Source organism: Eretmochelys imbricata, chromosome 2 (genome assembly GCF_965152235.1).
Source record: "Eretmochelys imbricata isolate rEreImb1 chromosome 2, rEreImb1.hap1, whole genome shotgun sequence".
In the NCBI taxonomy this organism is placed as follows: Eukaryota; Metazoa; Chordata; order Testudines; family Cheloniidae; genus Eretmochelys; species Eretmochelys imbricata.
In genome coordinates, this window is record NC_135573.1 from 177699252 (window position 1) to 177714761 (window position 15510).

Here is a 15510-nt window from a genome sequence, read left to right on the forward strand (position 1 = left end):
GTTTTTCTAGGAGGCCCAGATAGGGTAAATAAGGGCTGTGAAGGAATTTGACTGTCAACTGGACAGAGGGGGATTTTGAGAGTGAGAAGAGGGAGGAAATTGCTTGTTGTGTGTGAGCACATATACATGTGACTCATCTTTTAGATTGTAAACTCCTTCAGGTAGGGACTAGTTTGTTTATGCAGTGCCTAGCACAATAGGATCCCACAGCATGGAGTGCTGGTCACTGTTAACAGGATACTGGAGCAGGGTGTGGTAATACCAGTGTTCTCTTGCTCTAACCACTATTCATAGTAATAATGATGGTGTTTATAGGAAAAGGCTAGTATCCTGAGGTATCACTATGGTGAACTGTGATGTTTGGATCACTACTCGAGAATACTGCAGTACTATATTATTGTAATGGCAGACTACTCTCCCTTCAGGATAGACCAGATTAGGCAAATTGCACTACAGTTACTCCCCTTTTATACATTTGTGCCACTAAATATTTTCAAGCAACAGCCATTGTCCAAATATTTTCGAGAGAGAACAGTAACTGAATTTACCAGTTGAGTAACGCATAACATTGCCACAGCTGTAAGCAGCTTAGTTTTACTCTTTCCAAAGTAACAGACACTAGGCAACAATTAGTTTGAGGCAGCTCTGGTTTGTTTCTGTAATCCTGATCACCCAAAGACTTGCTTCAGGGTTGTATATATGCTGGCTAGTAATGGTCAGCAGATGGCAGGTTGCTTGCTGCAGAAACCCTCCTATGAACAATTTCAGGCTGCCACAGCTGCTCAGCAGCTATGAAAATAAGCCCCTTTGCTTTTACTGCATCCACTACTTTGAAGTGATGCACTATGCCGCGAAGCTCTTGTGAATTATCCATGCTGCCAAAGAAACAGGGGAGACCAACAGTAGTAAGATGCCAAAGAGCAAAGAAATCATTTAAGGCAGTATTTTGAAGGGTGCACTGTGTTGTCTTCCCATTCTGGCCCGCTCAGTTTTTTGGTGGGAGGTATTAAGGAGGAATAAAGAAAAAAAATCACATGTCCTGAGATTCTCTTGCCAGAAGTATAAGCCTTACTTGAACACTCAGTATCAATATCTACAGCGTGCAACTGAAGGGAATAAAGGTTAAGGTGTCTAATTACACACCAAAAGCATTTAAAATTTATAAAACTGGGATAAGGGTGTGTCAAATAAAGGGAAGGGTAACCACCTTTCTGTCCCCAGTGCTATAAAATCCCTCCTGGCCAGAGGCAAAACCTTTTCATCTGTAAAGAGTTAAGAAGCTAAGATACCTCGCTGGCACCTGACCAATGAGCAAGACAAGATACTTTCAAAGCTGGGGGGGAATAAAGGGTATCTGTGATACTTTTGCCAGGAACAGATCAGGAATGCAGCTCAGAACTCCTGTAAAAAGTTAAGTAATCTAGCTAGAAATGCATTAGATTTCTTTTGTTTAATGGCTGGTAAAATAGCTGGGCTAAATGGAATGTATATTCCTGTTTGTGTGTTTTTTTTGTAACTTAAAGGTTTTGCCTAGAGGGATTCTCTATGTTTTGAATCTGATTACCCTGTAAGGTATTTACCATCCTGATTTTTACAAAGGTGATTCTTTTACTTTTTCTGTAATTAAAAGTCTTCTTTTAAGAACCCGATTGATTTTTCATTCTTAAGACCCAAGGGTTGGGGTCTGTGTTCATCTGTACAAATTGGTGAGGATTTTTATCAAGCCTTCCCCAGGAAAGGGGGTGTAGGGCTTGGGGGGATATTTTGGAGGGAAGGAGTCTCCAAGTGGGCTCCTTCCCTGTTCTTTAACATGCTTGGTGGAGGCAGCATAGGGTTCAAGGACAAGGCAAAATTTGTACCTTGAGGAAGTTTTTAACCTAAGATGGTTAAGAATAAGCTTAGGGGGTCTTTCATACAGGTCCCCACATCTGTACCCTAGAGTTCAGAGTGGGGAAGGAACCTTGACAGGGTGCTTAAGACAAATACATTAATCTGAGATCATACTAAGGAAGTTGCTGCCACACATATATAGTCAGAGCTTAATTCAATGACAGCATTACTTCATATCAGAGAAGCAGTGTGGTCCAGGGAATAGTTTCATCCTTATTATATCACCTTGCACTGATAAGCGCTGTTCATTCTGAACTACAGGCCTACCTTTGAAAGGTGATCTCCATTTTTACATCCATAAATAGTAGCTGCTATGTTATGCTGGCAAACAGTAGCATACAAATACTAGCAGAAGATACACACAGCGCTACTAAAATGGCAACTAGGTTCACACTGAAAAAAGCAGCAAGTCAGACCCTAAAATACAGCATCATGGCAAAGCAGCCATCTCTGCTTTGGATGGGAGTAGTATCCAATTAGTACATTGAGCAATTGTGGGAGAGAAGGGTGTAAGAAATTTTTGATCAAGGACACTGTGGCAAATCCATGCACTTACAAAAAGTGACATTGGATCATGTGTTCCCAGAGCTGACAGGACCTCAGTTATTAATGGTCATGTAGGAGACTCACACAAGATGTACAAGTGCCTACAAAAGATGAAAGGCTGAGCACATTTTGTCATGGTCTGGAACTGATGGCTTCCATCCAAGTGTTTCAGACTTGAAGCTTAGAATACAAAGCCATACCAATCCAGATTTCATACACTTATAATTTAAATTCAAATAACCCTATGAAGTTAGATGGAAAACATTTAAGGCAATTACGTTATGAGGCAGCATGATGTATTGTCAGAAAGAGGCAGGAGTACTATTCACAACTCTGCAACTGGCTTACTGAACCAGCTACATAGCCTCTGTTTCCCAATCTGAAAAGCAACAGTACTTACCTAGCTTTGTAAAACACAGACCCACACATGGCAGAACCTAAACACACTACATATTAAATACTTGACAAAGAAATAATTTAGAAATATTTGAATGCAGTGGCTTACTGGAAACAGTACTTCGAGCTGGCCAGACTCAATTCCATATCATGACAACTTTCAACGTTTCTAGAGTATTCTGTTCTGCATTAGAACAAACCACCCCTTTCAAGCATTTCCACAAAATGAAATGGTTTCAAGATGGACAGGTTTCTCTCTAAGTGAGATTCCAGCCTGAACCTCAAACCTTCCCAACAAAAAATTTAGACAGAAACAGGTACGTCGCCGTGAAACGTTTAGACTTCCATTAAACAGCATTTTCACACACAAAAATTTAACTGGAAGTGCTCACCAGCCCTGGTACTTAAAATTGAGAAAAATCTCATTGAGGTCAAAGATTAGCTTGTCCTCAAGGTTAGCCACTGTGGTTCCTATTTCTTTGTTCAGCATGAGCCACAAATGCATACCTCCCATAAAAATGCATGAATAGGAAGGTTAGTTTTGCAAACTTCAGGAGATTGCTTCATGAGTCAATTCTGGAAAAAGCTATAGCTAACCTACTGCAGTAACAGCAAAACAATTTGGCCAGTTCAACGCCGTGTTAACGGTCTGAATATAAGTGCATGATTTTTGCATGTGACTATCTGGTTTGGCTAGAAGCAAAAAAGCCCCAAACCTATGTTCAGTTTGATACTGTAGCGTTTTGAGTTCTGACTAGATTGTTAAATTCTGTTGTGGGGAGGAAAAGGGAGAAATTGTAGGGGTGCCAACCCATGTGAATCGATGATTGGAACCTGATAACATCTGTGTCAGTCTAAATAAACCTGGTTGCTATAATCTCTAGCACTCCAGCTTGGTGTATCCCAGAAGTTTGTTTGCAGGGGCCTCAATCCTCCAGAGGAAACCGAAAATTGCAAATAAAGTGTTTTTCACAAGATAATTTCCCTGGTGGGACTTTCCCTCTGCCCCTCAACTGGGTTCAGGAATTTACTTTCTGAATTTTAAGTGGTGGTCACTAAAATCTGATTTCTTGCCTCAGTTTTGGTAGCTGTCCAGAGACTTCAGGGGCTGTGGACGAAGTAAAGCGCTTTTTAAAAAAGCGCATTGTATCAGCTGACAATGCTGCAGCTCATATTTTGTATGGCGAAAAGGTGATTTACAGACAGGGCGGATCTTATGGAGAAGGGAGTTCAAGCTGTAAGTACCTACCTCACTGGTGCTCCTGATGTAACACTTCAGTCTTTTCAAGTTTGAGTCTTCCAGCTTCTTGTGCTTCCATTGACTAATATTGGACAGACTAGCACTTACAAAGCAGTTTTCCCTCCCCTCCCATTGAGGATCAAATACCTATATCATTTGCTAGCCAATCACACAGTGGTATCTGAGATTAGCCAGCAAAGAGGGACTAAGTAAAGTTCAGACAGAGTTTGATGGGTCTTTTGCTTTAAGAATTCTCAAATGCAATAGGACGGTTATGGCTTTCCACTAAGATTGCTGTGATGGTACATATAACAATACAGCTGTACAGGTTGCATATTTGCTGCTTGGTTAAGACCTGTGCTCAAAAAACAATGCGGGTTATTCTTAAATCAGAATTTTCAACATAGTGGGGAGTCATTGTGGGACTGGTGTCCCAAAAAGAATCCCAGAACTTTTGGCTGACTCAAATATATTGGTAGTGAAGATTTGATTCCAAGGCTTGCTTCTATAGTTTAATTAGCTCAAAGTATGAATACAGGGCTTTATTACAGCATAATGCCAACTTGTTATTTCTGAGATGTTAATTCTGCATATGACCCTGCTGTTAATGACTTCTGAATGAGGGGAAGAGCTTCTTACAAGAAACTGATCTAAAATGGTCTTTGGAAGTGATGGATTTGTATTTTAGTTATGCCCATTGACAAGATTTGTACACTTAATGGGCTCTGCCTCAACACACCATCCACAGGTGTTGTAGAAAAGTGGCCAGGGATTGTTAAAAGCACTGAAGTCAGATACTTTCAAGCCTCGTCAGTTATCACAAGCTGTAGTATATCCCTGTGCATGGAGCAGATGTTACCTAACAATAGATGGCATGAGGACTGGTAGTGTGTTAGCATGAAAGTACTGAAGCTTAACTCAGCCAGATTAGAATGCATTAATGATTAGTATTAAGCCAGAGTTATTAGAATACAGGATTGCTTCTTAAGTCAGTAGACGGAGGATACATACTAGTCGCAATGGAGTACTGAATAGGAATGAAATGGAAGGGACCATAGACGTTTAAAAGCCGATGGACAATTGACTTTAACACCCTTTGCACTTCTGTAGTGTCTTCCAGCAGACAAGGTCACAGTACTTCATGAAAATCTTCAGTTACACACCACTCTTGAAACAGGCACAGAGAGGTTAAGCAACTTGAAGGAAAGACTGGCAAAGCCAGGAAAAGGACCCAGATCCTCCTGTGCTTTAGCCATAAGCCTATACTCCCTTGATTTTAATGAAAAAAGAATTCAACTTCAGGAAGCTTTATGAAATATTGACAATTCCAACATACATTGTTTACTCAGATCTCTAGTGTAGAACATCCTGTTTCCTTGGTGTCATTTGTACAGCGTTACTTTAGAGCAAGTTTACGTTCTCTTGCTACTTGGCATTCCTTTGCTGACACCAGGAGGGGTAAACTGGTATTACACAAAATGCAGCACCTATTATTCAGGTCTGTTCTCCAGCCTTTTCAAATGTACATTACTCAGACTGACTAGTGTAGCATTAAGATAGAATTCAGTTTGGTTTACATATGGTAGAAAAAACTTCTAGAATACTCAGTTATGAGCGGTGGAGTCAGTGGCCATGTTATGAGCGGTGGAGTCAGTGGCCATATTAGAAACAACTTGGTTTTTATTTTTTTCCATCAATTAACATTGCACAAGTACTTAAAAAATGGAAGTTTATTTGTCTTTCAATGGCTCAAATAGCAAATAAAAAGAATTGGGTAAGGCATCAGCCTAAGACAAGTGACATTTCCCGTGTCCATTAGCTTCATTACACCTCAGTTCCCAGTACACATTTCTCAAAGCAAAGTCAGTGTTAGTGGTTAGACTCCCTGGTTAAATAGACTGAAAACGAGTACACAGTAAAGATGAAGACTGGCCTACTTGACTAGAGTTACATGAGTAACTTTAATTCTGCACATGGTAGTCTACTAAGTATACATACAAAATTCCTTATGGATAAATACTTAACATGACAAATGTAATTTTTGAAGAGCTGAGTCCCTACAGCATCTATTTGTTAGCTTGTCAAGTACACATTTGTTAGTTTGCTTGAATGCATTTTTGACTGTCAGTTATAGGTTTACACATGTATAAGAGTAGTAGTTTGTGGAATCAATCTACCCCTTCCTACTCAGATCCTGGCTTATTTTTAGCCAGAAGATACTGAACACTAACTGAGGGCTAGTATTCTTTTGTTTGCTGACACAGGTGAGGTAACAGCTAGTAAGTGTTTCTGTCCTACGAAGCGTATTTGATAACATTAACTAGAAAAGGCTGCTACAATGCTCCCCATTCTGAACAAACTAGACTATACAGTACAAAACTTCCCAGTAGCTTCCAAACCACCACATCATGTTCCCATAGCTTAGTATCACGAGGACAAAAGAACAAGTTACTGAGGACACACCAGAATTTCCCAAACACCCTAATGCAAAACACATTAGCTCTACTGAATGAGCTCCACTCTGCCCAACTCAGGGAGTTAAAAATCCAGACACCTACAGACATTAACTTGCAAAATGGTAGTTCCAAAGTGCCAGCATGTTAAGTGGTAAGTGCCCATTTCAGGCTTAACTGCCATACAACCTTGTAACCTCAACCGTACATGTAGATTCCAACCCCTTAATTTTAAACTACCATATTGTTTACTAAATCACAGGTGACAATATGCTCTGGGCTACTCAAAATATCCAGAGTATGGCACACATTAAGATCAGATACTGCTAGCAGACAGCTAGTTAGCAAGACCGTTCACACAACTGCACTCCACACTAAAGGATATTCTCCCACACTGATGCCCAGGGATGCATCAGTTTCGATGCATCAAGATGAAAATATAGCCTTAACTACGCAATCTGCTATTTCTAGGTTTTGAAATTAAGGCATATTCAAATGTTTCCATTTAAAAATTTACACCGCTTTAAATTAATCCGATAATGCAGATCCACAATGGAATGACTCAATATAACTGTATGCAGATACACTGCCTGAATCATTTTCTCTTCTATAATTTGCATAACTCATCATGGCAAAACAGCTGTATACCAGTTTGTCTGGTATCATGTTCACAATTGTAATTTGCAAGGCAGTAGAAGACCAGACAAAGTTGAAGTGATACAAAATTTATGCTTTACAAGAAACCACAGAAAGTAATACTTCCTTCTGTTTACTGTTAAAGACTGCCTATGAAATACTACATTCAGAAGAACAATGATGGTAGGCAATTATGAAATGGGTTGAACTTTGCTTCTCTTGAAGCCACATTACATTTTTTTCAGTGAATTTAACTCAGTGCTGTTCCAATTCATGCTTTTAGTGATGTATTACGATTTCCAAAATGTTAAATTTCAGTCATTTAAGCCTTTGATGGCATGCTTATAAATTATGATTATTAGCATGGTCAAGGAAGGAAAGGAGTTGGGCCTTTGATTATAAAATACAACATCTTTCTCTGATCCTCTTAGCTAGGCTTTTCCTTTTCTTCTTTCCATTCTTCTCTTTGCTGTCTTCCATCTTTCTGGCTCTAATTTCTCTCATTAAATCAAAAAATACCTAAAAAGAAAATAATAGTTTACATGTCAATGCACTTATAACATGAACACATGCTAATTTAGGTAACTTTACATATATATGATCTACTTGAGATCATGTGTCTGGATCAAAGTCAGCTAAACACAGTATGTCTAGGTAAAAGGGACAAATCAGCCCTAAGCAAATCCTGCAAGAATTATCTTACTCTTTCTAGCCAAAAAAGCTGCATATCCTTTGAAGACAAGAGGGAGTGAGGCTAGCTGCCCCCTACCATTACTGAGCTGCATGTGCTCCTGGGATGCTTATAAGCTCCATAAGAGCTGAACGTCCAGCCTGAAGCATAACTCTGCCGTACCATGCCCCCATGCATGAGATTTCAAGTTTATTTCCATTTCCTACTAATCAGACGGAAGAAAAAAATCCTTTGCAGTTCATATTACAATACCACAGATGGTAAAGACAAGCAGAATATCTAATTTTCAAAATATCGTATTAGAGACTTAAACATTTAGTATTGGTTTCCAGGGCCCATCCATATTTTAGTCTAAAAATGCAATTAGAGTTCTGTTGAGGATTGGATATACCCATATTATGAAGGGCCCAGTATGGTTCCTTGAGTTATAAGAAACCACCAGTCTAGAAACAACTTCATTATCCAATGCAAACTGATAAGTTATCAAGCCTCAAGTAAACTGTCTTTAAAATAATTAAGCCTTAATTTACAGCTCAAAAGCAAGTCTTTTGGAAGGCGAATGGAATAGCATGCTGGAGAAATGAGATCTCTACACATTTGGCTAAGAATGCAATTCTTCAAGAGCCCACTGTCAATTCAGGCTTTTGTAAGACTGCTTCAAGACAACTGAAATGAACAATGCGAAGCACAAAGGGGCACTGAATTGGTCAGCTTCCAGGTGCTACAAGAACATTCTCACCTTTGCAAGTTGACTTCAATAGGCATATGAGAGCAATGGACTGCCCAATTCTATGCAGTTTTCCTTTTGGCAATAAGTTCTCCATTTTCAATAGAGATCCGCCTTTTCTGGCAGTCCACAGAGCATTGTGACAGCCATATTGTAGGAGAGTCGGGTGATCTCTTCTGAAGAGGTGCACAGAGTGAGCTAGAAAACCAGAGTTCTGTATATCCCACTACAGTACTCTTGTTCTATAGTTATGTTCTACACAGAACTACATTTAAGAAATTAGGTTTCAGAGTAGCAGCTGTTAGTCTGTATCCACAAAAAGAAAAGAAGGACTTGTGGCACCTTAGAAACAAATTTGAGCGTAAGCTTTCGTGAGCTACAGCTCACTTCATCAGTTGCATCCGATGAAGTGAGCTGTAGCTCATGAAAGCTTATGCTCAAATAAATTGGTTAGTCTAAGGTGCCTCAAGTACTCCTTTTATTTAAGAAATTAGTATGTGATCCAGGTGATGATTAAAAACTTAATGAGCAGGACTGTTACCAGTGTTACACTTAAGGTGTTTGAGGAAAGAATATCAAGGTTTCGTTGACAAAAATGAGCACAACTATATACTATATGAAATTTTCATTAAGAAATAGATAAAATGGCCTTTACTTCTAACTTTGGCTTGAGTTACTCATGTATCTAAAAAGAAAAAAAAAGTACTTTGGCACCTTAAAGACTAACCAATTTGAGCATAAGCTTTCGTGAGCTACAGCTCACTTCATCGGATGCATAAAACATGTATCTAAATCTGTGCTATGAGAGTTTGACGTAATCCTCAACTTGCTTAAGTAAATGATACAGTATTTAGCTGCCTAGGATACTTAACCTACTTCTGAAAATGCATTTAAGAGTGAAGAGCCTTCCTGGCACATTGTACAGCTTTGCCAGTGCATCTAAATTCTGGACTACAGCACTCAGCTTTGGGATGATGAGAAAACCTTGTGTCAGATACCAAGCTATTCCTCCGATTTGTCCACTGCAAGGGATTTTGTGGGCTGGTTGCCATTTCACCACTAGGTCTGAAAATCTTCACAAACTTGTAAGGGCCATGGTTTAAGTGCTTATAGAGCTGGAGATAGTTCCCTTTATGGCAGATCATGTGTTGAACTCGAGAGAGCTGGAGTGATAAAGTAAAATTAGTTGTGTCATTAAAGGATGCACAGGGAGATTGTGTCTGAATTGGCAATTTTGTAAGGCAGTTGGTATCAATCTATCAGCAATTCCATGCACCAAGAACTAGTACATGCCAATTTCTGTTCTACTGAAGTGTGACCTGATTGTGTTTTGCTGCATGTAAGTGAACTGCACTTAGCCACTGACCCAAAGACACTAAACTACCATTTGAAAAACTGTTGCAGAACCAGTTGCTCTAGTTAAAAGTTAAGGGGAAAAACTTGATGGTAGACAAAACAATTATTCCAAAACAGTCCACTTTCCATGTTAGGCCATCAATTTGCAACTGGTGACCTGACTTCTGACATCTTAGATATGATGATTTCCACTGGGGATTTTTCAACAGCGTGATCAGATTTTGTATGTAGGTCACCAGAGAGGAGAAGTTAGCACATTAATCTAAGCTACTCAATCCCTTTCTCTCAATGCATTTGCTTTCCACAAGCCAAAATACTGTTGGCAACCCAATACTCTGAATTTCAAAAAAGTTACTGAAATGTAGAGTGCAAGACATTAATTCTGAACATGAAATTTAACCAGTTTTACTTTTGGAGACCAGATTCAAGCATTGTCCCCCATCTCATTGCTTTTGTCTCACAATAAATGGTGACTACACAGGTCTTTTCTGGCCCATTTCTGAACCAGGCTGCTTCTCTGTATCCCTTGACCCTCATGCTGCAGTTCTCAGTACATTCTAAGCGGTGAGCCATTCATTCTCTCTCGTCCATGCCCAGATATAGTCTGGGACTGAGGGAGATCAAAATCCTTCCCCTATAAAGCCATTCAGAATATCAATGAACAGTCCAGCCAGCGTTCTTCCCTTCCTAGAAGCTACCAGTCTTCTGTTCACATTCAAAATTTAGGAAAATATTGAAAAACAAAAATGTCTAGGCCAAGATTGACTCATTACCAATCCCTTGAGACAGCCTGACTGTTGCCTCCTCAACTACCCCTTCAAAATCTAGCCACGATTGTTAAACCATTTAGTGAACTGGTGGTCTGTTCAGTTCCAAACTGTTGAGAAAGTAAGAATCCAGAGTGCATGGAAACTCTGCTGTCCACACTTGAGGATGCCCCTTTAGAACATGGTTGAAGCACACTGAAGGGGCAATGCTGGCAAGCTTAATAGTTCCATCATCATTGTTGTACCTGTTCAGTGGTTAAAGGAGATACAGATCTCTACAGCAATTGGTCCAGGATTATTCACAAGAATAAAATTTAGCTTTTCATGACACATGAAAGTAGATATGGAAAGCAGTATCCATGAAAGATGATTCAGGGCTTTTACAGAACCTTGATTTTTAATATTTTGCACTTAAAGGTCATTACCTTGTCAACATTAGCTCGTGTTTTAGCAGAAGTTTCCACATAGTTAACGTTCCACTGATCAGCTCTGTTCTTGGCTTCCTCTACAGAAACTTGCCTTTTATCTTCCAAATCTGATTTATTACCAACCAGCAGAAAGGGAACATTCTCATCTTCTTTTACTCTTAAAATTTGCTCCCTGAAGGAGGAGGAAAGGAAGAACATTAAAATCTACAGAGGTATTATTCCCAGAAAAGTCCACAAAAGGGGAGCATTTTTATTTTTAGCTTGTTACAGTGAATGCTCATTGACTCCTTTTAGAAAATTGAGGGTGTGCAGTGTGCAACTAAATCATTGTTCACTCAAACTATGACCCACTATAATCTTTTCAGCAGTACTAACCACCTAGCCAGTTATTCCCCATTTGAGTAGTTAGGCATTTGATTTTTCCTTCCCATGTGTAGTACTTTGCACTTGTCCTTACTGAATTTCATCTTGTTAATTGCAGACCAAATCTTCAATTTGTCAAGGTGGTTTTGAATTCTGATCCTGTTCTCCGAAGTGCTTGCAATCCCTCCCAGCTTGGTTTCATCCACAAGTGTTCTCCACTCCACTGTCCAAATTAATGAAAGTATTTAATAGTATCTGACCCAGGACAAACCCCCACAGGACCTCACTAGATCTGCCTTCCCAGTTTGACAGAGCCCCTGATAACTCTGAACAAAGATCTTTCAATCAGTTCGGCACCCCCCTCCTTATAGTAATTTCATCATGTACTCGAGCTGTTTAAAGAGTTAACCTACAAGACACTCCATGCCAACATCCTGCTCAAATCCTCTCTGAAAGCGGACAGTTCTAAACAATAAGTTTCCAGAAGACATACAAACATGAGTTTAAAAAAAAGTGAAACTCAACTATGCCTCAAAGCAAAGATATTATGCATGTTAGATAAATTGATGGATATTCCCTTTAATAACTAAGGCATACCAGTTGCTACAATCGATTCCACTCAATTGAGTGAAGAAAAAAAAGCAGAAGAGAACCTGCTAGCAACCACTAAAAAGCCCACATGTATAGCCCAAGTGTATACAGCTTCTACAAAAAGGAATTGAACTAGTAAGCTAACATTATGGGGAAACTGCCCTGTTAGAACTCTGTGCCCTAACCAACCACACAGTTTTACAGAAAAGGCAATCAAGTTTCCAAACTTCCTGTCACAATGTCCTCCCTTTGTGTTCTGCTCAACAGCATTCCCTCAGATTGATCAGCAATGCCTAGGAGCTCAGATATAGACTGCTCCCAAACACAGCATGGTAGTATTCTTTTAGCATAAATATTAAAGTGTGAAACCTGCTCTAGAGATTTCTTCCAATAGACAAAAAATAGTCTTACAGATGAGCTGAAAAGGATTAAGTTCTCTACCCTGCAACCCCTCCCCTCCATGCCCAAACTAAATATCAAATACCAGGGGCTGTTTTCGGTTTCTGCTGCATGTTTCAGATGTATATATTGCCAATTCACTTTAGCTGAAAGTGTACTGTTTGAATCTTTAATAAACGTTCTTTGTCTGAAGTTAGTCTAACATTTATTTAACATGACTAAGACTGTTTTGATGACAGTTTCTTCCTCTGTATAGCTCAACATATATATTTCATTTCACTAGTTCTAGTCAATTTTGCAAAGCAGACAAGATCTGAAATTCTAATTTGATGAGGCATTTAAAACCATTCATGCCTCCTTTATACATCAAAAGCAGCAAGGGACAAACCCATATCCCCTCCTCTCTTCCAGGCCACCTTTAAAAGTTTTCCTTAACACAGACTGATTTCCAGTACTAAGTTTGTTTTGACCCATGAAGACATGTTTAGTAGGCACCTACTGTGTAACTGTTACCTTGTTCCTCATCTGTCGTCTTATACTCAGACTGGAAGCTGAGCCAGATACCATTTTTAATCTGTATAGTGCCTAGCACACTGCAGCCTTAGTCCAGGGATGGCCACAACCTTCCCTACCTGGCCCTCCATAGAAACAGCCTGGCCCCCGCCCCCTATCTGCCCCCCCAAGCCCTCCCCGTCAGACCGCCTCTGCTCCCTGACTGCCCACCAGGAACCTCTGCCCTTTATCCAAACCCCATGATCCCCACCCCCTTACCACGCCGCTCTGAGCGGCAGGAGCTCGGAGCCAGCCACACCACTGCGCTGCCCGGCAGGAGGGGTGGACCAGAACACTAGTGGCATGGCAAGCGGAGGCTGCGGGGGATGAGGGGACAACAGGGGAGGGGTTGGGGGCTAGCCTCCCTGACTGGGAGCTCGGGGCCGGGCAGGACAGTCCTGCAGCCCAGATGTGGTTCACAGGCTGTGGTTTGCCCACCTCTGCCCTAGGCACTACCACAGCACACACAGGCAACCTAGTTCTGCTGCTCCCTCGGGCGCTTCAGACACTTTTCACAACATTAAAATGATTTAAAGAGGTTTTTGACCTTTGACTTGCCAGTTAAACTGAGCACCTATAAGTTACTAGTGCCTATTTAATACTAAAATCATTTCACTATACTACTAATGATGTAACCCATCACCCATACGTAGTATTTTTCCTATTGTGCAGCATGTCTGAGAGCATTCTTAAATTGCTACTATATATTTCATATGGTAGATAAGTCATTTTTATTGATTTTGCTTCTACAACACTTCTAAAATAAGTTACTTTCAACAAGATGAGTTGCCTTATCCAGCTCTGTAGCTGGGTTCTGGAAAATTTAGTGTCAGATTAATTAAAAGAAGGGACTCTTATTCTAAATACGGATGCAACAAGTTCTTGTTTCATTAGACCAAGCTGAAGTAGTTCTAGAGCAGAGGTTCTCAAACTGTGGTCTGTGGACCACCAGTGTTCCACAAGCTCCATTCAGGTAGTCCATGGATCGTTCTCTCTAAGGTGCGTGTGTCGGTGGCCATACATGAGAGAATGAGGGGCAACCCACCTAATTAGTGGAGCCATGCAGGCATGGGTCCACTAATTAGGTGCCTGGCTCCTGGAGAAGATGCACATGTAAGGTGAGGTGGTGGCCTTAGGTGGAATAGGAGGCAGGTGGGAGGGGACAGTGGGCTGAGAATTTGGGACATGCAGAGCTGTGGTGGCCAGAGAAAAGGGCAACTTTTCCCAACCCCAGCTCGGAGGCTGCCATGCTGGGGGACAGAGGGCACATCTATTGCATTAGAAAGGTAAGACTACTGGTATTAAAATAGGAATTATGGGCTTATTTGTAGAACGGAAAAAAAAAGTTTGTATAGCGCTTTTATCCAAAGTAAGTTACAAGCGTTAGTTAATGGTACAAACATTTGGAAAAATCATGAAGTGGTCCACCGAGACCCTCAGCAATTTTCAAGTGGTTCATGGGAAAAAGGTTTGAGAACCACTGTTTTAGAGCAAGTAGTAGAGAACTTGTTTCTGCAGCTACTTCTGAAGCCTAATGCTATCTGCATATATTACAAGACTCAGTTTTTCTGTCTGCATGGGGTTTTTTGGGGGGGGGGAGTGAATCCCTTCTGACAGAGTAACTTACTATTTGTAATATGTTGCTGCAACTGCCTTGAAGTTGTAATGTAATCTGCCATATTCTGAACTGAAGAAAGTTACTTGCTCTTTAAAATTGCTTCAGCTTAGACATTCCTCATGCAGCTTATTCACATCCTTTCAGACTGAATGGATAGGGATATATGCACAACTGAAGAGGAAGGTATTTTCTTGACTTTAGGGCACAATTTTAATATTTAGCATCTTACTGTTTTAGCAATAGTATCATACCATCCACTTGCAATGCTCTTTAGTTTCATCCTCAACCCACAACTCCTATTCAGATCATTCCCCCTCACTTGAAGAGGATGCTTCAAGAGATTGACTGCTTGTGCCTTGCATTTCTGCCCTTACCAGTTTGGAACCTTGTGGGCTGTCTCCCCACAAGACTTACTTACTTTTGTTTTCTCTTGGAAGAGTAGTTTCCCCTGGAATTTTGACAAATAGCTATAAAGAGCTGTTTACTCCTTTTCACAGCCTGGCCTTGCCAGATTGCACTGGGGAAGTTTGTTTTGTTTAGTTTGAGGAAGCTGGTTAAATGGAATGCTTACTTAGTGGTTTTTGATGGCACTTTATTTCCAGGAACAGAAGGTAAATGTTTAACTCAACTGTTGATCCCTTGCAGCTCCAAACATGGGGCCCACAGGAACAAACAAGATTGCATCAACAACTATACTTCAGGTTTCAGTACCTTCTACTTATTTATAACTACTCAAATACTTTTACTATTAAGTAATCTCATTATCCTTAGAGCATTCTCTCTACTGATGTCCATGGTTGGATGAACATCAGTAACCACCCTCACAAAGTCATTGTGAAGTGCTGTGTGATGTTGCC

At 40.3% G+C, this 15510-nt stretch overlaps 1 protein-coding gene and 1 long non-coding RNA gene across 2 annotated transcripts in view; one reads left to right on the plus strand and one right to left on the minus strand.

Annotated features, from left to right (window-relative positions):
• Positions 1–15510, plus strand: part of LOC144260163 (uncharacterized) — an 83011-nt gene that overhangs the window by 29910 nt on the left and 37591 nt on the right. The window lies entirely within an intron of this gene.
• The window catches only part of RALA (RAS like proto-oncogene A), a 50294-nt gene continuing 40571 nt past the window's right edge, over positions 5788–15510 (minus strand). Inside the window, exons 4-5 of the mRNA XM_077811008.1 lie at positions 11128–11302; positions 5788–7680 (exon numbers count right to left, since the gene is read on the minus strand). Of these exons, the coding sequence (XP_077667134.1) occupies positions 7558–7680; positions 11128–11302 (298 nt within the window). The 3' untranslated portion in view covers positions 5788–7557. The remainder of the gene's footprint in view (positions 7681–11127; positions 11303–15510) is intronic.